Source organism: Galleria mellonella, unplaced genomic scaffold, assembly GCF_026898425.1.
Source record: "Galleria mellonella isolate WM207_F2 unplaced genomic scaffold, CSIRO_AGI_GalMel_v1 utg33, whole genome shotgun sequence".
NCBI classification, from domain to species: domain Eukaryota; kingdom Metazoa; phylum Arthropoda; class Insecta; order Lepidoptera; family Pyralidae; genus Galleria; species Galleria mellonella.
In genome coordinates this window covers 4,231,600-4,254,811 of record NW_026442079.1, presented here as the reverse complement: position 1 = coordinate 4,254,811, position 23,212 = coordinate 4,231,600, and the positions used below count along the sequence as shown (strand labels likewise).

Below are 23,212 nucleotides of genomic sequence, written 5' to 3'. Positions count from 1 at the left end.
AAGAAAGATTTCATTGATTGTTTGTAGTGGATAAACACAAAAAGTACTCAACCAATTTTAAAAATTATACACCTGTATATATTATTTTCAACCGACTTCAAAAAGAAGGAGGTTCTCTCAATAGGAGGAGGTGTACTCAATTCGATTATATTTTTTAATGTTTGTTCACTCATTATTTTTTTATCTGTAAGGATATACTTACAGATTAGTTTTATAGAAGTTTTATCAAAATAGATTTAGTAGTTTAGTTTTTAGATCAAAATAACAGCCTTTCTCATAATTAAAGTCGGTCTACCCGTGCAAAAGCCGGGCTCAATCACTAGTAGGTAAATTAATCCTTAACTAGTATTACAAATGCTAAAATGAGTTTGTTCGTCACGCTTTCACGCTGAAAAAATTACGCAGAATTTTGGTATAGATTTAGACATGGCACTGGATATAGTTACTTTTTCTCCCGGTCAGTGAACATATCTCGATCACGCGGACGAAGTTGCGGGTACAAGCTAGTACTGTTGAAATTCGACAATCTATATGTAGAATGCATATTCTATGCATAGTCTCTTTTTATTTAAAATATGAGAAGTTTTCTAAGGAAAGTGCAAAAGATTAATTTAGTATAATCTTGATTATAGCTATTCCAGCCATAATTTCTGTTACAAATGAAAATGCATTTTTTTATGAAGTAATGTAATAATACTAAAATTTATACCTACGAATTTATTAAAGTCTCAGCCAAAAATAAAATATTTTATATACGAAATAGTTACTTTTGGCTTTTATACAGGTTTTTAATCTATCTAGCCACGAATCTATGGATTTACGCAGTGTTTCCAAGGGAAATTTCGCCACTGCTTGCTCCAAAGATTTTTTAAGAGACTCAATGACGCCGTGTCGTTTAGAGCAGGCCATGTCCTCTAAAACTGACCATAATTTGAAGTCTAAAGGGTCGAGGTCTTGGCTAGATGAGGTCAATCAGTCAGTCTTCAGCTCTTATAAAATCCAGAACGTTGGTTTAAAGCCAGGCTTGGGTAGTTCATGCTTTGTGACCAGGTGCAGAGTCCTGCTGGAAAGTTCACAGTATATTTTTAAAAAATGTATTGCTGAGAGGTTTCACAACACAATCCAAGTCTGTATCTTGATACACTTTGGTTGAAGTTTTCACTCTTTTTTCACAAAAATGTAGTTTTGTGACTCCTTAATAAGACACGCCCCACCAAACCATCACTGACGCAGGATGATGACAACTTTGTATCTTTTCCACCACTTCATTAGATTATTTAGAACTGTGAGCGTACAGTTTATCATTTTGCTTATTGTAGTGTTCTTTAATCGTGAAAATTTTTTCATCGGTAAAGAGGATATTTCTGTGCCTTTCATTTTTGATCAAATCACCCTCATTAATTGTAAAGATTGATTTAGGACATGTCCTGTATATCGACGATAAGCACCGATCTTCAGGTCTTGTTTTATAATACACGACAGAGTCCTAACGGGAATCTTCATTTTTCGCGATAAGATTTTTTGCTTCCTAATGGGGTTCCGACGAATTCTGGCTTTAACAGCATTAACAACTTCTAACAGCACGCGGCCGCCCCGATCTTTTCTAGTCTTCGACAGAGGAAGTGTTGTTGTATCTGTTAATAGTGCGATATACGAACGTACAGCTAATACCAAGCTTTTGAAATATCTAGAATAGGACCGACGGCTCCATACCCACTTTATGCAAGACGGTCACTGCAATCTTATTTTCTTCAACACCCTATTCCATATTATAATTTGACAATGAACACGAAGAAATATGTGAAATGAGGTGAAATTAAAAGAAGTTTTTAAAATAATAAACGTATTCCCAATTCCAAATAATTAAAAAGTTTAAAACAGAAAACAGTATTTATGATCAGACTAGTTATAAATAGAGCATCGAGTCTTAAAAACCTGTCAGTTAAGTGTCAAATTAACTGACTTGTTTTTTTATTTATTAGTGTTCTATATATTTATGTACAAATCTGTATTAATTATTTTATAAATAAAATGAGTGTTTGCACATTAAAAAGGAGCAAATATTATAAGACAAAAAATAGAAATAATAAAGAAGTTACATTCGATATCTTCAATTTGAAGTATAAATACCATTACAAATATTCACATTTTTTTTTCAAAGAATTCGCGTCATTTGTTAGTTTTGCAAGTATACGAAAAAATCCTTACAATTGATTTAAAATTTCCGAAATGTAAAGAATATTTTTAATATGAATTGAATTATTTTTTATTATTATTTATATATGTAGGTATGCTATTTTCTTTTATAATCAATCAAACAATACATATAATAAAGTAGTAAGTGGTAGCTGTCTGTACATGGAAGATATATAAGAAGAATTATTATAGAGAGGCTTTATGAACGCAATAGAATCCAAAACAATGATTTTTAGAATTTTTATCTGTATGTCTGTACATCTGTGCACGCTAATCTCATAAACAGTTTAACCGATTTGAATGCGGTTTTTAGTAGTGCGTTGCGGTTTGCTTCATTATTTAGTGTTTGTTTTATTTCAATCAGATCATAAATAAAAGAGTTATATCAATCTTAAGAATCACATGTAAAATGCTATAAAATAACTGATCAGTTAAATTGGCTGAAACTTTATAAAGACATTAGGTACGTAATTATCATTTCAATGAGGAGTAAGGGATTGCTGGCCCCCGGCCGTGGGTCCAACTAGGATGGGTGACCACAGTCAGTACTATATAAGATGAAGGCTACTTATTATTGCAGTCAGTAAATATGTCCAGGTTTCGCGCATGCAGACTATTGAATGTTACTAATATTCATTTCAATTACATTTTTACGATACAATTACTTGAATTATTAATAAAACAGCAATCTTAAGCGACTTAAAAAAAGAAGATTTTAAATTCGAATATACAATATATTTTATCTAAAGGATCTTTATTATTTTATCATTTACATTCAAAATCGATAGCTGAGCATCTCTATATATTTGATCGATTGCTTTCAAAATCCATGTCTGAGGATCCTTATACATTTCAAGTATAGATTCGGTGTCAGAATCAATCAAAATGACCGCCATTTTTATTTAAAGTAATGAAAGTATTTATTTGTATAAGGATTAACAAGATAGAATTAAAAATTTTAATTATGTCATATTTTTTTATTAATTTTTTTATGCAACTTAGAATGGCAAACAAGCTGACGGTCCACCTGATGGAAAGTGGTAACCATTGCCTATAGACATGAGCAGTATCATTGATATTACAGAGTATACTGTTTCGCCCATGATATCCTTCCCCCCTATGCGTTACCATTCCTGAGGACTCAGGATTTTCCATTCTCATAAGTAATTATTTTTAAAAACACGTATAAAATACGAGGCTCCCACTTTAATTAATTCTGACACCAATACATATTTAAAGTTAAAAAAAAAATTAAAAATGTTCGTCATCAGTAGTATTATTGTCTTTCCATATTTAAAATATACACGGATCCACAAATACTGATTTTTAACCTTCACTTCAAAATTTCACTATTTTGTAAAGCTATAAGAAAAAATTGTGAAGTTCTATCAACCGCATTCTTTGGAATATAATAATAATAATAAATAAATAATCAATACAATTTAATATATGCACATAGTTAAATATTATAAAGAATTATTTAATCCTAATAATATTTTAAGCTACAACGTGCACCTATTTACCGTTAACTAAATTAATAGTTTCTAATCTGGTAACCCTGTCACGCACAAATGTATGAAGAAGTTAACCCACTTTTTTCGAAACATTTTCGTATATATAGAAACACTCTATCTATATAATATATGAGTAAAAGTATGATCTAGATAGCTAATGATTCATTAATAATATGTAAATGTACAATATACAAAATTTGGTAGTACAAATTATTCACATTCCATCGTAAATGGGCATTTAGATACAAAGAAAAACATGCAGATGACAAAAAATCTACAAGTGTGAATCTTATATTGTTTTTTACCTTCTTTAATAAAGCTTCAAGGCCAGCTTCGGAACTGGCTTGCCCAGCAACTTCCATCAACTCTTCTGCATGCTGGAAGGCATGTAATTCCTCGAAGGTCTGCAGTGTGAGTACCATATCGGGTGTAATACGAGTATGTAGGATCTCTTCAATCTTAACCCAGTGTCGGGGTTTTAAAGATGGAGTACGCAAGTATGACATAACTGGTATCTGAAAGAAACATGTTTACAGGTTATCATTCCTAATAAAAAAATATAAACGAATTATAAAAAAAAAATATAAAATACGTGTTTTAAATTCCGATATTATTTTAATTTTTTATATATATTTTATAATGCATAGAATGGCAAACAATTGAATTAGAACAATTATGCCAAAAGTAAAAAAATATGTATTCTACTGTATAATAACTTTACCCAAAGGTTATAACAGAAACCTAACCTTTTCTTTTATTATATTGATCGTTTCTTTACATTTAGGCACAATCTTATTTGGTGGTAATCCTTTATCAAGCTGATTGAAAATCTTGCCGAAATTAATAGTAGTAGTTTGAATATCATCCATGACCAAAGTATTAAAAGGTAGTTCAAACCTGAAAAATATGTATAAAGCCGATTAAATCGCTAAATATTCGTGAAGATTGTAAATGAGGTTTGCTGATCCTTTTAAACGATTTAATGAAATACAAAAGACGTACCAAGACTGGAACATATCGTTCCATTCCTTTGAAGACTTCCATAGGAGTTGTCTTAGTTTGACATCATTTATAGCTTCATCCAATTGTTCTAATCTTGCTGGTGGTATCTGAAACCATAACATCATTAACAGTGTCAGTTGAGAGTTTTGTTTTGTGTGTGTGTGCTATTTCAACTTACCTTAAATATTTTTTGCCAATCACGTATTTGCTTATCTCGGGCGAAGCAGACCATGAGTTTTTCTAACAGATCGTCAAGTGTTTCCATTACTTTTTCCAAATCAGATTTCTCATCATACAGCCATGTTGCCTGCAATCATAACTATTTACTTGAAAACTCAACCAATGATGTTGTGTTTGTTGATTACTGTGCGTGGTAATTTATAATAAACACTATACTATTTTTGCAACACAGTTATTTGCTCTGATGGGTATAAAAAGTATAATAAATGAAAATTACCGCTACTTCATCTCTCAGTTTATTGACATCTAACATTAGTTGCATGATGTCTTTTCCGATCTGACTGGCGAACATACCAGTAAGTTTACTACGTGTCTCCAAACGAGCATCTACATTAGTTCTAAGCGTTCCTAGAGCTATGCTTAATCCTGAAAAATATTTTAATTATAAAATCAGTACGTATATATCGAAGGTGGCAATCTGGTATAGGATCCGCCCTAATTTTATTTAGTACTCATACATACAAAATATAGTAGTATATTTCATAGAGATAATATTGCTTAATTACCTAAGTATTCAGTCATATCGTCCGGTGGTATCGGAATATTGAACTCGCCCATCAAATCGTAAAGTTCTCGGAGATACTCAAGACGATCTTCAAGGAACGCTGCACGAGATTCAAGCCCATCTAGCATGTAGTGGAATGCTACCAATTCACCAGCGCTCTCCGGTTCTTTAGTAATGTCCTCAGTTATATTCTCTATGCCATTCAAGATTTCTTCTATGCAGTCATGACCAATGCTTTATAAAGAGAAATTGTATTAAACTTACGCGTAGAATTTTTTACAAATAAAACACATACACACATTTGAATTTTTTGATCATTGAGTATTTAAAAAAAAGACTTAATTAGATATATGAACACAGATTGTTTAAACAATGTAATAAAAATGTGAAAAAAAAAATATAAACTTACACTGGCGTTATTACAGCGACGACGTCAAAAAGTCTTTTAGGCTGAGGCCTAAATAACTCCTGGAATGGACATAAACACAAAAACAGTAGACCTAATGGCTGGTAGCTTACAACGTCTTCTATAGATTCCATTTGTTTATTGAACCTGTCGCATAACTTTCTGAACTCATTTACATCTCTCTCCTGTTTTATTATATTGATATCCATTTCGTGTGCCTCTCTAAAGTTATCCATGAAACCTTGCATACGCTGAAGGAAAATCCACACAGAATCATATGCATTTTTAATAGAGAATGGTATAAAAGCAATATCTGCTAACATGTTCTTGTCCTGATTCATCAAGAAATATAAATTGGGTGACACGCCAGCTGACCATTCCACTTGTTTACCCATTATTGTGGGTTGGACAAAAATCTGCAAGGAGTCTTCATTAAGGAAGTTATGGAATGTTCTCACGTATTCATCCCAATAGTTTGTTACTTTTTCAACATAACTAGATATTACTTTTTCACTTGGATTCAGCTCCACCTGACCATTTGGTTGAATATATGCATCTACTTGGAATAAGGCCCACTGTGAAAGATATATATTCATTTATAAGCTGTGCAGTGATGATATTAGGTGTCAAATCGTAATGGCCATGTTTTTTTTTTACTTTAATGACTAAAGAGCAGATTTAATTTGCTAATAGCTTCAGTCACACTTATCATATATATAAATAGCGTCTTCATGTTTCAACAAACTGTTATAAAATTCAGATATAAAAAACATATGACTGCACCGATCACGAGAAAAAAGCTGTGTGCATAGTTTCTTTATGATTGCATGTTAGCTTAGTTACTATTTCTACCATGAATGACATAATTATATAAAACAGATGTCTGAGATATGAACATTATCTTTAAGTAATTAAGATTTTTCTTCTAGAAATGGTGAATGTAACCACATTTTTTCTAATATTTACGTATCAAATTACCTTGCATGTATCAATAGGTCTGGGTAATATTTCAAGGACTTCATTAACTTCAGTTCCTTCCAAAAGACTTCTATCAGGGGTGAATTCGACATGAGTTCGTAACATGCCTGCCATCATACCGATAGATCTCTTTGTTAGACGATATAACATATAGTTAGTCATATAGTCTGTTAACTTGATAAAACTGCAGACAAGGAATAAAATCGCATTATTCCAATTATTATATTAAATAAACATTATTTAATCAAATCAAATAAAGTATGCAGGAATAACACTGAAGTCATTAGATGAATCAAAAATATCTTCTTTTAGGGTCTTTTATGATGGTTGTTCAACTGCTACTACATTTTACTACGTGAAACGTTACATTATTTGGCATTCAAAGTTGTATGAATAAATTATTCGTCGACACTTTCGGATTTCTCTTGTATGGAAAGATCTTTCCTTTTTGAATTAGTTATGCACTAATATGTGTAATGATTCGTCATTTATATCTTAGTCTTGTAATGTAATAACAAACAGAAAACAAAATTTGAATACCACTTTAAAATTACGAATGTATCTCGCACTTATTATATTTTAACAATTCTGTTAAAAATGAGATAAAATTTGTTGTATCAAATGACAGCATAATTTCGAAGTACACTCGAGAGCAATGAATGTGGGTCACCTAAAGAAATCTATAAATCTTGGAAACTAAGAATGCTAGCTTAATAAAATAAACGTAAAACTAATAAAATTTATAAGTCACTGCATTTTATTTATAAAAAAAATCGCCTTTAGACAAAAATAGGAAACATGTCATTTTTGTACAATATGATGTTCTTGAATTTTAATATTTTATATTACCTCCTCATTCTTCCATTACTGCGGTTTGGCATGCTATACACCAAGTTTTTTATATGATTTTGGCAAATATTCTCCCATTCCTCTGTGAGAGCAATTTTGAGCTTACGAAGCGTGATTGGGTGAGGGTTTCGTGGTTTCCACATCTCCCTAGCTCGTCCCATGCAAGCTCGATCGGGTTGATATCCGGGCTGCGTGCTGGCCACTCCATACGAGTAATGTTCATCTCTTGTAGGTAGCCATTCACAATGGAACCTGTATGAGGTCGAGCGTTGTCATGCATAAAAATAGCATCCTCACCCAAATTGACCACAAAAGGTCCAACGTGTTCATTAAGGATTTCTTCCACATATCTTACACTAGTTAAAGAGCAGTTTTCTATGAACACCAGTTCCGTGCGACTCTCAAGTGAAATTCTGGCCCACACGAATAGAGACCCACCACCGTAGGCTACTTTTTCTTGTATGCATGCTTGCTAGAATTTTCCCTAGTTATCTATACATTCTGTGTCTTCCATCGTGCTTGTAGAGCATAAATTTTTATTCGTCAGAGAACATAATTTTCGACCAATCTTCAATAGTCAATTTAAGTGGTTCTGGGTATATCTTGAAATACAATCACCACGCTCCAGTTTAGGACCATTTGTGGGTCTAAGTGGTTTCAAATTAGCTTCAGCAAGTCGTCGAAACTGATTTGCAAGTTTAGTTCCTGTGAGAAAGCGATTATGAAACATTGTTCACCAAGTATCGACCTTCTTATGCTTTGGTACACCTAGTTCTGCCTGTTCCTGGTCTACGTAGGTTAGAGCCAGTTTCCTCGTAACGTCGGAGAAGTTGGTCGTCGGTCAGTTGGAAGCGACAGGATTACAAGTTGAATAATAAGTATTGAACACTATCAATATGGTTTATATACCCACTTAAATGACAGATTAGAAACAAAAGCAAAATCAAATGCAGTAATTTCGTAGTTCCATCTTCGAAAGTTCCCCTTTTTCAAATTTTATTTTTTTATGATATAACTTAGCAGTATCTAAGAAGTTTTAATACCTTAATTTAAGAAGTATTTAATTGTCTACTAAACACAATTTATTTCGTTATGCTAGTGTTCTTATTTTCCGAGATTTATAGGTTTTTTAAGTGACCCGGATTCATTGCTCTCCAATATTTGTTACCTCGTAACGCCATCAATTAAAAACTAATTTGGAAAATTATTATTTTTTTATATGAAAGAATAAACATACAGATTGGTACTGAAGAACTATTATCAAAATTGATTCAGTAGTTTAGAAATCCAAATACGAGTAGCTAGTTTTGCCACAATTGTAATCGGTTTTTTGTGGTACATAATCTTATCATTTATTAAAACGAATGAAATATGAGTCGAAATAAAATTTACATTTAAAAAAAAATTACAAGCATGTTTTGGTCTTAAACACTGAGGATTCCGTACATAAAATAAACTGTAGCTTACTACGTTTTTCTATTATTTAGAAGAAGATTTATTTATTATGTAATGATATATAAACGTCTGACAGGTAAACAGCCATAATATATGAATTAATAGAATTGTAAGTATTGACAAACAAGTATTATTTTAATGATAGAATAAAACTGAATTACCATGCTAATCGCTCACAATATTTTCTCTTATTCGCTTTTTCTGTATACGACATGCCTCCTGTAGGTTTTCCTCTGATAATTTGGAACGGCGGTATATTTCGGTCATCGTATATGAAACCTTGATGATACAAAGCGGTATGACATGCTTGTGTTATAATTTCTAGTACCACAGCACGAAATTCGATGAGTTTTTCTCTTATATACTCGACTCGCTTCATCTAAATGTAGGAATTTTTCAGTGCAAGCATAAATATTTTTAAATTAGTGGGAAATATCATTTAACTAATACATGAAATACAGTTTAAAACTATGCATTAATTAAAATTCAAATAATAATAATAATGACTAATTCACGAATATCTCTGTCTACTGTCCTGTATTTATCCAGAAGTAATAGACAGATATATTTTACGGATCAACATTAAACTTGTTTCAATAAGCATATTTGAATGCAAAATATCTAATAAGGCGTGCTACTTGTGGTGTTATCATATAAGCATTTGTTACTTTATGTGAAGAATTAGACCCAAATAAAAGTGCATAATGTATTTTGATTTATCGATCGACGTTCCAATTGAAAATTTCTTGATGATCTTCATTATAATTACCCTGGATATAGACCTAATTATAAAATAAGGTAACATAAATATTAGGTATTATTTTCTATACGATTCTATATTATAATAATCGTACCTATAATTGTAATTGTAATAATAAAATTTAGAAAAAAGCCAATGAATTACTACGCATTTAATAAATTCACCTGTATTTCAATAAAATAGAAGAAAGCAATATCCATATCCTTCGATAAATCTGCGAAACTCTTCATGTACATTTCACAGCACATAGCTTGGATGCTGAGAAGGGCTTTACCTAACACTGGAGTCAGTATGAAAAGATTCTTTGCAAGTTTCGTACGAATTTTGCTGTACTTTCTGAATAGAATAGACTTTCTCCACACGTAAAATGCTTTCCAATATCGGTATACTCTAAAAAATTTTATCTACAAAACAAATATATCGTTACGTATAGTAATAGATAATTAAGTAACAATCAAAAAACAAGAACTTAATAATCTTACGTCAGTAAGTTTTACAAATATAGTGTATTCTTGTTCCCAATCTGGGAGTTTAGTAAAAACCATTTCATTAGTATAATGTGTTACTCCGCATGAACTTATTGTCAAATAATTTTTCTTGTCTACATCTTCATAAGGCACAACTCTGAAATGGGCGATAAAAATGAATGCAGCATCTAAAATTGAAACTAAAGTTATTATTCTATTCATATCTATATAGATGTATAGATTATGTACTTTGTATTTATATATCTTATATGATAGTCTAATACTGCATATATATGACATACTCATTATATTTATATCTGTTACTTAAACTATTATAATGAATTTAAGAAATGTAATATTTAACTAGTATTCTTTTTCTATATTAGATATATTTCACTTTTGCTCCATCTAAGAGGCTAAATTAAATATCGATTAAATAGTTACTTTAAATAGTACGGTGTAAAGTACACATTTTGTGGATGTACTGCGTAAATCATGTAGAGAAAACCACAAGAAGGATTATTTCGCACGTAGTCTATCACTTCTTTCTGTGAATCCACTGTTGGTTTAACTTTTAATAGATCAGTAGTCAAATCTTCTTTATTGACAACATGGATACTGCTGCTTCTAGATTCTCGTATCTTAATTGTTTTCTTCTTATCTTCAGAATTGCCTGATGATATTAAAGATTATATATTTTAATTATCATATATAGTCATCGATTTTTATGCAATATTCTTTACAGAGTAAACAGACATGACGACGTCGTTTAAAAATTAAAGTATAAGACACATTGTGACATTATAAGAGATAAAAAGAACCATAATTTTCAACTATCTATTAAATTATCATTGTCTATCACCATCATGGTCTTATATAATAATTGAACGATACGTGTTAGAATGACTATAAATGAAAGAATGATATAAATAGATAGATATTTAAATTACTTACCAAACCTGTCTTCCAACTTGATTGGCTCTAATTGCAATTTAGTGGTTTTCCTTTCATGTTTGTATCTTTCTTCCTGAGCTGCAGTAAATCCCGTCTGTTTTATCGGAATAATAAAATGCTATATAGCAAAAGAAAACATAAGGCGCGGTTTAAGAGTTCATAATTAAATGATACCAGTATAGAAGAAATAGAATGAGTAATACAGGTATGAAAAGTAAAATATCTGCTGGGATCGATCATGTGTTTGCTAAAATGATTAGATACAGTAACTGTAGTTAGGGACACATCTTAGTTGTCTAACTGCAATCTGATCTAAAGATTTTAGTTTTTTTTTTTTATAACTAGTTTATATAAAGGAAAATAGAAAAAAAAAATTGAATTTGAAATAGACAAACACACAAGTTTTTCTGGCAGAGCATACTGTTCATTCTGTATTTAAATAAATGTCTCAAAATGTTAAGCTACGTTAATGAAATGTCTGCTCTATATATATAAATAATGTAACTAGTTGCTCCGTCTAAAATGTATTCGCATTAATATATGAAAGGATAGAGACATTTAGCGCTCGGTTCTCTGCCTACCGCAAAAGACACGAAGATAGAAAATATTGTATCAATCTTAAAGGTCGTAACAAAGGAAATGTTAGGTGTTGGAATTAATTCGTAGCGTTTTACGAAATATGGCGTAAGTTGGTCAGTATTTTGTTGTAACTAAAATTAATCTATTCATCTTGAAACAACTATTATTGAGCGCCATTTGCTCGCCATAACCTCTCTTTAAATCATAATTAACAACAAGTAGGTACCTTATAATTTATTAAACATGTCAACATTTGTGCCAAATAAAGTATGTTTTTTGGAGAGATTTACTTCATTATTTCAAGTTATCTTCAACACTTTAAGAATTGTCTACATCATTGGAAGTTGACGAGGGTAGGAAAACGTCTTAAAATGTTAGGTACAAACCAGAAGGAGGGACATTGAGTCCCATATAATTTGAAACTAAGGAACATTGAGAAGCGTTTTTTGACATGTGAACTGCTGCTTCAACAGAAGGAAAGAACATGATGAGATGTTTTTGCATCGAATTGTCACTGGTGACGAAAAATGGATCCATTAAGGTAATCCAAAGTGCAGAAACCATAAGTGGGGATCGCTACCGAATTTAATTGATGCAATTGAGTCGTGCGATCAAAGAAAAATGGCTGAAATACTCCGAAAAACACGACAGTCAATTTTCTGCACTATAATACTCGTCCGTACCTCGTAAAATCGATACAAACGTACTTAAAAACGAAGTCCTACCCCACCCATATTTTTATTATTTTATTAGAAAAACACTAAGAATTAATTCCAACAGCTAATGTGTGCAGCGTGGAGTTCAACCTGACAAGATATATTGCTAGTAATGGGACTGGTAGTCTGCATTACTAACAATTTCTTCCTCCCCCCCCCCCCCCCCAATATAAATTGTTGTATATATTCAACCAGGTCGACCTCCAAGCAATCCGTCCTGGAAACCATCGTGATTCATTTCTGACGAATTCGTTATTGAGGAGCTAACCGACTTGTTTCCATTTTCATCTATCACCCTTCAGTGGTGTTCTGCTAGCATATTCCGTTAGCACAGGCGAGGTTATCATTCCAATTTCACCATAAAAAATATACTCTGTTAAATCGACCTCCATGGGTTTTGTCCTGGAACTACAATGGTTTCCAGGGTTAACCACGCGGAGGTTAATCTAACAGGATGTATATTGTTAGCCATGGGGCTGTTAGATTCCATTACAAACAATCCCTTCACCCAACCCTCTCCGGGTAGTGTTGTACTGGTCATACAAAATTTTAGTCTTACCAATGGTTCTGGTTCCCTTTTAACATTCTCAATTTTTTCCAATAGTTTTTTATGGGGTAAGTGAAAAGGAATATCACGAGGTTTTCTGCAACAAGTAATTTTTTTATAAAATTCATTTTATCTACCCTATATTGAATTACGTTGTACGTACGTACGTATTCAAATACATATTGATCTGTGGCATATGCCTATAGTCTCAAACTAGAGATGCCATGTTACGTATCCCGAAGAAACTTTTTTACCTACGATCCCGTAATGTATTCTCACCCAAAAAAACCTTATTAGAATGTGACTGAGGCTCAAGACATAGTTAATCACCATATTGCTAGGTTTAAATGCTATCTACATGCCCTTCGTATCAGTGACTGCAGTTTTTTTAATCATCAGGGAATGTGTGTCAATTTTATGACAATTCAGTCTTAATAAAATTAGTAAGCATCTAATACAAAATACTGTCAATATTATGAATAAACCTAAAATTTAAGAAGTATCATACCCAAATCTTCTTAAAATTTGTTAACTATAACTATAACAAATTTCATTTATTTAGATTCCAAGAGAAACAAAAAGTAGAAATTGTGTAAATAACAAATGGAACAGAAGCGAAATCTTTTATTTTTTATCAATACCAAATCACCTAAGTACCTCAGATATGGTTTGTCTTCAATTATATGCTGTAGAAGTTATAGATCTAATCCTTACCTTAAATAATATGTAGGGACTTTACGAACGTTTCTTTGAAGTGTTTCAATTGCTGGCAAAGTTGTTGAATGGGTCTTACGTTTAACATTTTCATTCAACATCGTCAAAAATATTTCTTTAGTTACAATGTGTTCTCACTTAGGACATTATAATTCAGAAATATAATTATAAACTTTTTATTTATTGTTGTAGAAATACAAATAGTGACAAATTATTTAAATAACCACTAAGCAGAGTAAGTAGCTACAATATCTATTTTTTTTATTTATAACCTTGGATACCTATGATATGAGTTTGATCGAATTACGAATTTCGTATTTCCCGCGTCATTTTTTTGTTGTTTATTGTTTTTTCTTTACAGTATTGCCATGAACAAAATTTTTTAATTAATCTTCACTTGTTAAAATGGCATTTCTTAAAATGATATTTATTATTTATTTATATTTAAATTAATCGTTGAAAAAATACTGTTTTATGGATTATTATAAACTAACTTTATAATAACTTTGTCTAAAATTTTAGTTCATATTACTCCTTTAAATAAAAATTTCGCTGTGATGTTAAACTGAAATTTTTATTTTAGACATACGTTTAGAAAAAAAATATCTCAAATACGGGTCCATTAACACTTTTTGTAATAAAGCAAAAAAACACATGTTTGTCACACAAAACAATTTCAGCGATTAGAAAATAATCTTAATACGTTATATAACACCATTTTTCAATAATAAATAATAATCGTTTGTGAACAGTTCATATTGCACGGTGTTTGCTCTTAAAGCTAAAAAGAAAGTTTAGTTTCGTTTATTATTTTAAAAACGGCAGACACTTTCTCTATAATATCAGCAACAACAATAAGACATAAGTAATGGCTACCGTAGACGATCTCGTGCGCCGAAGAACAACGACGCAAAAAGCTCAATGAAACCGTCCCTCGATTGAACGTCTGTAGAGGTTTTAATAATATGTGGTGGTAATAGTATGTAGCTACCTATGTAAAAGAGTAGGTAGTGCAAGTAGGTACCTATTCCATGTAGTTAGGTACTCAATTGGCGCTATTTGCTTTTTTATAACAAAATATTTAATTAAAAATAAAATTGTCAGTAATTGTAGAAAATTATCATAAGTGTAAAGTGCGAATTTATATTATAAACAGTCAAACCACACAAACAAGTTCTGTAAAAGGTAAGGCAAAAGATTCCTAATTCCGATACAACTTTCACCCAAAGCAGCTTTCAACAAGAAATCGCCTGTCGATATTTCCTAAAGAGGAAACTACATCGAAATTTTTTTTAATAGAAATGTAATGTATTTCAGTTGTTTTTCTATCATTAAAGTACCGATTACTATTAAATTAGTTTAATAATTGCGTTATAAACAACTGCCCGCTGTTAGGCTTAATTTCTTGTTAAATATAATTATATTTTATAGAAACCTGAACTTTCAATAACAGATTGTCGCACAGTAGTTTTGTCAGTATGTGTAGTAGGTATTTTCGTTTCCAATTTCAATAATTTTGAATAGTAATTTATGTTATAAAATTGATTTAGTAATTTTGCAAATTGATACGTATATTATTATTTTTCATTCTATCTTGTTAAAATAAATAACATCTCAGTTCAATGTTTACATACTTTGCAATAAAAAAATCATATATCCTGAATATAAAAAAATGTTTATCTGTTTAATTCAGTTTGCCATCACACTGTTCAAAAGGGTACAATTAATTTTATTCAAATATAATAAATATTTTCACAGATCATCCAATGGGTTCCTTAAAGTGAAATGTTCCAGTGAGGCTTCAATTGAAGCCTTTAGTATAAGTTGTCATTGAGGAATTGAATGGCTATGTATTATTACGCAAGTAAATTGAATGAGGCCTCATGTAGCGGCTGCAATATAAAAGTACCCCCCGCACCCACAGAACCAGCACCAGTTCCACCTCCTCCCACCGATCATGCACCACTACCTCCTGATCCAACCCTGCTTCATGGTACCGGGCTCTCATACTATGATGTAAGTTGTCAGTTTTTTCTTAATATTTCTAATATTTATTACTTATATTTTTTAAAATTAAACTTACATGCAGAATATATTTATTAATTTCATTAAAAATAACATTTTTATAACTTAATAACTTTTATTCATTAATAAGGAAATAAAAACAATGGTTTATTTATCATTTAGTTATTAAAAATTCTAGGCTCAGCTAGTAACAGCAATATAGAAATACTGGAAAGGTTCCAAAGTAAGACAATAAGAAACATGCTTAATATACCACAATATATAAGTAATAAATTTATGTATATGGACATCAAACTAAAAACGATAAAACAGGAAATCGAGACATTCAGCAAAAACTATCAGTCCAGATTGAACAGCCATAGAAATGAATTGGCTGCTCAATTACAGGGATCGGGAAGCATTAGTTTCTCTCGATTAAAAAGATACAGTATCCAAGGACTGGTAGAAAGATTTACAGACAGAGACTGAGAGCTGGTTAATGGATTGGCCTCATCATATATTAACAAGATTTAAACCTGACATCCAAACAGCAGATTGGATTATTGTTCTGTAAGGAACAGATTGCCAATTAGCAGACTAGAAAAAGAAAAAAAAAAGTTATTAAAAATTAATATTGAAAAGCACTTGACATTATATTTCAAAACTGTCCAGAAAATAATTATCTCTTATAAACATCCCATAAAAGATAGATGTTATAACTAGCTCTAATTTAACTATTAAAAATCAATGGTAGAAATTAGAAACAGTTTTATTTTAATTTTGTTATATAATATTATTTTATAGACAAATTTTGCAATCTATCCACATACAATTTCATATGATAGTTCACAGTTCATAATAGTTAGTTCATATGAGAGTGATCATGACTATTAAATTTAAAATCTCTGGCAAATTAGATTTTTCACTTAGTTTACTAGTCTATATTTTGCAAGCTGGAAAGGTAGATCTCTAGAGATTATAGGTAGGTAGATTTATAATATCTTTAGAGAACCAAAGGTTGATTTTGGTAAAAAATTATTTGCTTGGGTACAACTGTTCGTCATATGTTTCTGCTATGAAGTAGCTGTGTTTCAGTGTCTATCCTTGTGTGTGCCTTTATGTACGATATGGCAGAGAAATTAGAGGCTATAAAAGAATTATACTATAATCCTCTGGAGTGGGTGTAACAATGAAATTGTAATAAAATAGATATATATTTTTTTATATTATATCATTATTTCTTAATTTTATTTATATTTTTACAGAATGATGACTATTATTCAATGGTACGTGGAAACAAGTTCATGTCAGAAACAACTTGTAAACATATTGTAATGAATGGTGGCATCAATTTTGTATCCACTCAGAAAGTAGAAGCACCCCAGGTAAGCTAAATAACATTGGAATAATTTCATTGATTACTGAGTGACTTTATATATTTATTTCAAGTAAACAGTTACATAGACAATACATATTCTTAGTGCAATGAAACTTGTTTAGCTTTTTGGTTTATGGTGTTTATTTGCTTAGTGGATTTCATAAATAGAAAAACCAATTAAATAAACTAACTATTATTACTAAGTTTATTATTACTTCTGGATGGAATATCAAGATAAAACATGTGCGATTTTAAATTAGATATTCTGGAACACAATTGTGAAAAGTGCTTCAAATTTGGTACTGTAGTTATTGTGTAATGTCAGAACTAATATACAGATAGAAAAAATTTCTAAAAATTATTGTTTTGCCAATTTTTAATTTTTATTAAATATTTGCCATATGCAGACATCGTCAAATTATAATTTTATTATATTAGCAAGATTATATTACGAAAATAAAATATATTAAAATTTTACTTACGACTTCGTCCACTTAATTAGAATATGTTTATTGAGTAATGGATTAAAAGTAGCCTATATTCTTCTCCTTTCCATTTAATACCTGTACCCCGAATTTCATAGCTGCTATTTAAGCCATTATGGTGCTATAAAGTAACAAAGAAACATCACATTTATAACATTAGTAGGCATGTATATAAGTATAATATTACAATTAGAAAAAAAAAATGAAATTAATAAAGAGAGAATTGTGATTTTAATTTAGAATAGTTTTATTGTTTGTTTATTAAATTGTTGGTATATTTATTACCTTCTGAAAAAATGCATGTCATTAGACATGCATTTTTATTATAATAAATACATAAATATTAATTTATAAAATTGAGCCGAGAAATATTATTTATTTCAGTTATCTAGTGTTTTACCACCCAGTGTGAAGTCAATATCAGCGCTTCCATATGTGAACTGTCCAACTGATAAATCAGATATTGAATACAAGGATGGTCAAATAGTGAGCGCTGCATTAGACTCATTAGTAGATATGCTAAGACCAGGAGCAAGTAAATCATTTACATTTACTTTTTTACTTTGCTCCCGCCTTTTCGTTAAGCCACATGAATTGTTAAGTAAGCTGTGCAAGAGGTATTTTAAAAACTATGAAAAAATAGTGAGTATTAAGTAGTGTAAGACAGAGTTATTATAGTGTATGACATAAATATTGATCAATTTTATTAATGACTTGTATTCATCATTGTAGGGAAAAACTGAAGTAAAAGATTCACTTCAAAAGGAATTAAATGATATGACATCTCTTGTAAGAGTATTGAATCAGTGGACCAGTATGTTTCCTTATGATTTTCGTGACGACAGAGTCATGGCGCTTGTTCGAAGTATTACACAAAGGTTACTTGCATACAATTATATTATAATAAAAGAATATAGTTGTGTTATAAGCATGCTGAATGCAATTCATCTTGTGATATGACAGTATATCTATGTGTGCTGTTGTAATGTTCGGTACACTTAATAATTTTCTGAGATTACCTTTTTAAAATTTTTACTGATTACATATTTATTTGAATAATATTTCTGTATGTAATTTAAATAGATGTGCAGCAGAGCATATGGCTTCAGTGAGAGTGGAAGTATCAACGATGTTGGAAAAGCTACTTGATAAGTTAACAGCTCTTGAACAGTATGAAGAAACTTTGATAGAAATTCCACAAGTGTCATCTGTAGATCAGTTAGCTCAGGTACAAATATGCTTTAATGTAGTAATGCCACTTAAAAATGTCTATTGTAAATTAATATGAAATGTCCTGCAAACTACCATTTGTTTATTTTTTTACATTGTATTTCATATTCAAACTGATTTATTTGATTTTTCAGGGCGATATTTTAACACTAGGTTTGTCACCAGTAGAATTAGCAAATCAGTTGACAATAGTTGAATTGCATAGACTATCATTTGTTGGTCCTGAAGAATTTGTTCAAACATTTGCTCCAGTACAACCACCACAGTCAACTTCTTGTGGCAAAAATACTATCAATTTACACCACATTGAAACGAAATGCACAAGGAACTTAGAAGCTTATGCGGATTGGTTTAATAGACTCAGTTATTTAGTTGCCACTGATATTTTGAAGGTAATGTTTGTATTCATTTTTAAACATAAATCCAATGATAAAAAGGTTGTAAGAATATATATCACATCTTGAGAATGTTCTCAAATAAACAAGTTAATATTTTCCCTTTTTACGCTTTGTACAGAGGATAAATAATAGTGCACAAATAGATAAACAAACAAATAGAGCTGAAGATTTAACGCTATGTTGTCTTATAAGATTTTTTCTATTACAGGCTGTAAAAAGCAAATATAGAGCCAGAGTGATAGAACAATGGGTAATGACCGCTAGGGAGTGTTTTAATCTCGGAAATTTTAATTCTCTTATGGCTATTATCAGTGCTCTCAACATGTCTCCCGTTACAAGGCTCAAGAAGACGGTAATAATTATTGAAATGTTTATAATAAAATAAATTGTCAGTGTCAGTGTGAAACTTATAAATTTTTTTTCAGTGGAGTCGAACATCTGCCGTGTGTGGTCAGCAACTGCGGCAGTTGGAACTATGTGTAGAGCCCAGTGGCAATCACGCTAGGTAATATTGTTACACATATTTTCTTAGATTAATATAGATAGAGCATCAAGTCTCAAAAATGATTCAACGTTTTAATAGCCGATTTCAACAATTCAAAAAGTAACCTACATAAATTGAAACAGTTTTAAAAACAATATGATTTATTTGGATAAGGATTAAACAGAAGAATGAATAACATGGTGTAATTTTGATCGGTATTTCTATCAACTTTTAAAATGTAAAAAGTGGTTACTGTGACATAACGATAATAGTTGTATATATAATATTGCGGAGTTTTTTTGTAGTTATTGATATTTTCTTCAATATTGTAGAACATAATTTTGTTCTATCATCAATAGTTTTCGCAGCGCACGCGACGAAAGATATTTTATAGTATTTTTTTACACTTTGAGTTACGTTGCTAAAGGTAGTAAGGATCCCTAATCTTTTCTAGCGATAAATATAGACAATAGATGTGTTTATGTAAATATGTTTCGTTTGTTGTATTTCGTTAATGTTTCTAAATTACCTTTTACTTCCGACTTCCCCGCAACTTGGATATCTCAATTGACCGAGATAAGAAGTTTATACCCTTATTGTACATGTATATCAAAATTGGTTAGTTCATTGAGTCGTTAAGGCTTTAAGAAGTAACAAAAAACAAATACACTATTACTTATGTTTATAATATTTATTAGTATTATTATATTTATTCAACTATTGAGAATAAAGTGGAAAATTTATATAGAGATGTTCTTGGTCATGTTTATAATAACTGCTAATCAAATAACGTATACAGGTACAGGGCGGCATTAGCGGCAGCTCCCACCGAAACGGCGGTACCGTTATTATCAGTGACCTGCAGAGATTTACATTTTGCCAACCAGGGCTCTCCATCGAAGTAAGTATCAAAGAATTATTTTACACAGAATAATACTTTGTTCAACTGAACCTCAAGATAAGTTAATTTTCTCAGAATTACACTGTTCTAGTTAAATTTGTTATTCTTTAAAAATCAAGAACTACCATATGAAAACTTGTCATTTGTTGACTTTTATAGGAACACAATATGCTATAGTCCCTTTAAATAGACCTTAATAAAAAAGGTAACCAAGTTTGTTGAAATTATCACAGTACTCTTTAAATGACATTCACAAATCGAAACAATCTATTAGTATTTTTTTTTTATTTGTACTACTATTAAACAGTAGCAGACCGTCCTATGATCGGGTTGATTATCAGTTTGTTTATATTGCATTAAAATAAATTCATACGCTATATTTGCTTGGCTAATTGGTGTAGCCATATCGTAGCCTATATGTAAATGTCCATGCCAGCTTTAACAATCTTACTGACATTATATATGGCAGTCTTCTGTAAAGACTGACACTCATATCTACATTTAATTATATAGGACAATATGTTATTTCTCTGAAAACCTTGAAATATATTGATAAGAGCTTTTTTTAATAAGTGATAACGAAATGGCAATCCCGTTTGCGCTATTGATATACGTTGGCGGAGCAGTAATGAAAGGTGACAGACGAGGATGAAAAAAGGTCAGATAGCCCGTGACAAATTCATCAGAAATTAACCACGATGGTTCCCAGGGGAGACTGCGTGAAAGTCGACCTGATAGAATATATTGCTAGCTAATAGAATATATTTAGTAATAAGGTGCTGAAGGAGCACCTTTATTACTAAATATTCTTTTCACCCTTTTGTTAACAGGTTAGCGGGTAACCGTGTCAATTTCGAAAAGTGTTCTCTCCTCGCGCGACATGTGTGCACGCAACTTGCGGGGCGAAGGCTGACCACCGACGAACCACCAGCGCCGCCCGGTCCCACACCTATCGCTACGGTCTGGCGATTTCTGAGCGACAGAGCCACGCTCACTGAAAACGGTAATTGCTTTTCCATTTTTTACTATTCTAATTTTGTATGAATAAGTCCACTAATTTGAATTTGTATGTAAGAAAATATATACTTAGTGGCACGTTAATTTACAGAGCTTGTTTGATAATCAGACTTGTTCTTTTTTTCATACTTAACGCAATTCTGCATATGTCACTCAGTGACTAAGATGTATTTTTCTGATCGGTTAAACTGTGTCATAAATTTTATTTACAGCTCTGGAGTTAACATCGTTCGAGCGAGAGCCGCCTGTCGACAATTTAGAAAAAGAACGTCTGAAGCGTCTTCGTGGAGCTACTTAAAAGGTGAAAGCCTGTGATTTTATTTTAATTGCTAAAAACTATGAGTCTAAATACGACTTCTATTACAACAAATTGGAATTCTATAATTATTTGTGTACAAGACATATGGCTATTAAGTCGGCAATAATAATCATTGAGAGATTCGATTTATCTAAATGCATACATAACTATCCGCGCACTTTATTTACTAGTTACCAGTGAAATTTTATTGTAAAGTTCATATTTCTCTCAATCATTTATTGGTGGAATTTAATTATGGTAGAGACTAAACAAAACCGCCAGGAATTTTGCTATACAGACCTGGCGTAACTTAATATCTTATCAAGTGTTCTTTATGCTTTTTGTTAAGCTATCTTTATTCAAATTCAAAAGGAATAAATATAGACAAAAGTTTAATAATTAGTTAAGAAACTCGAGTAATATTGCATTTCAATATATTAATGGGAGAAGTTTTATATTCAACAAAGACAGCTAAATCGATTGGACCAATTTTAGCGCGATCGATATATTTATTTTGAAAGCCTGGTGATAAGAGTTCAATGTCATTTTATATACATATAAGTGGTATTGCTCACTTTAAATTAACGTATATATATTTTTCTTTATAATTTCTTGTAATTATTACCTATATTTTAATATTTACTCATGCTCACGAAAACTCATTGTATATATATATATATATATATATATATATATATATATATATATATATATATATATATATATGACATAATTTTAATGCTTGATCATAAATAAATAATGAAGGCTACATTTAATAAACAAATATAAGATCTATATGATCTTATATTTGTTTATTAAATGTAAATCCGATTAAAATCCGACTTCGGATGTTTTTGTAATGTATTTTTCCATATGACTTTATAAAATAAAGTCATTTAAATCCAAGTTCCTTGCCCATCAGTATTTACCTACTTTTATCTCGCCATTTTAATGAATTTCGTAATGTACTTATTTTATTGTATTAATGCTACTCTGAAAATTGATCTCATATTAATGATTATATTTCCGTGTTTACATAATTGTGTTGTGTGTTTTCTGTGTTTGAATGTATATGTGTGGCCAATAATTTATGGTTTGGGTAATGCTATGCGTTGTGTGCATTAATTGTATGTTT

The 23,212-nt window shown here is 30.9% G+C and overlaps 2 protein-coding genes across 2 annotated transcripts in view; one reads left to right on the top strand and one right to left on the bottom strand.

Moving 5' to 3' along the window:
* LOC113517760 (dynein axonemal heavy chain 6) overlaps positions 1–13,983 on the bottom strand; it is a 67,025-nt gene extending 53,042 nt beyond the window's left edge. Inside the window, exons 1-15 of the mRNA XM_026902507.3 lie at positions 13,883–13,983; positions 13,181–13,265; positions 11,327–11,420; positions 10,817–11,045; positions 10,388–10,529; positions 10,070–10,309; positions 9,307–9,524; positions 6,842–7,025; positions 5,867–6,438; positions 5,459–5,691; positions 5,170–5,318; positions 4,891–5,019; positions 4,713–4,819; positions 4,457–4,607; positions 4,016–4,225 (exon numbers count right to left, since the gene is read on the bottom strand). Of these exons, the coding sequence (XP_026758308.2) occupies positions 4,016–4,225; positions 4,457–4,607; positions 4,713–4,819; positions 4,891–5,019; positions 5,170–5,318; positions 5,459–5,691; positions 5,867–6,438; positions 6,842–7,025; positions 9,307–9,524; positions 10,070–10,309; positions 10,388–10,529; positions 10,817–11,045; positions 11,327–11,420; positions 13,181–13,265; positions 13,883–13,983 (2,844 nt within the window). The remainder of the gene's footprint in view (positions 1–4,015; positions 4,226–4,456; positions 4,608–4,712; positions 4,820–4,890; positions 5,020–5,169; positions 5,319–5,458; positions 5,692–5,866; positions 6,439–6,841; positions 7,026–9,306; positions 9,525–10,069; positions 10,310–10,387; positions 10,530–10,816; positions 11,046–11,326; positions 11,421–13,180; positions 13,266–13,882) is intronic.
* An 867-nt stretch (positions 13,984–14,850) lies between these two features.
* Positions 14,851–22,747, top strand: LOC113520764 (ras-GEF domain-containing family member 1B-like). Its single transcript, XM_026906175.3, has 12 exons — positions 14,851–15,067; positions 15,641–15,898; positions 17,152–17,271; positions 18,134–18,391; positions 18,482–18,627; positions 18,833–18,977; positions 19,114–19,371; positions 19,586–19,729; positions 19,803–19,882; positions 20,661–20,762; positions 21,593–21,765; positions 21,992–22,747. Exons 2-12 carry the CDS (start codon positions 15,725–15,727, stop codon positions 22,075–22,077), a joined length of 1,686 nt encoding a protein of 561 aa, XP_026761976.2. The 5' UTR covers positions 14,851–15,067; positions 15,641–15,724; the 3' UTR covers positions 22,078–22,747.
* The last annotated feature ends 465 nt before the right edge of the window (positions 22,748–23,212 follow it).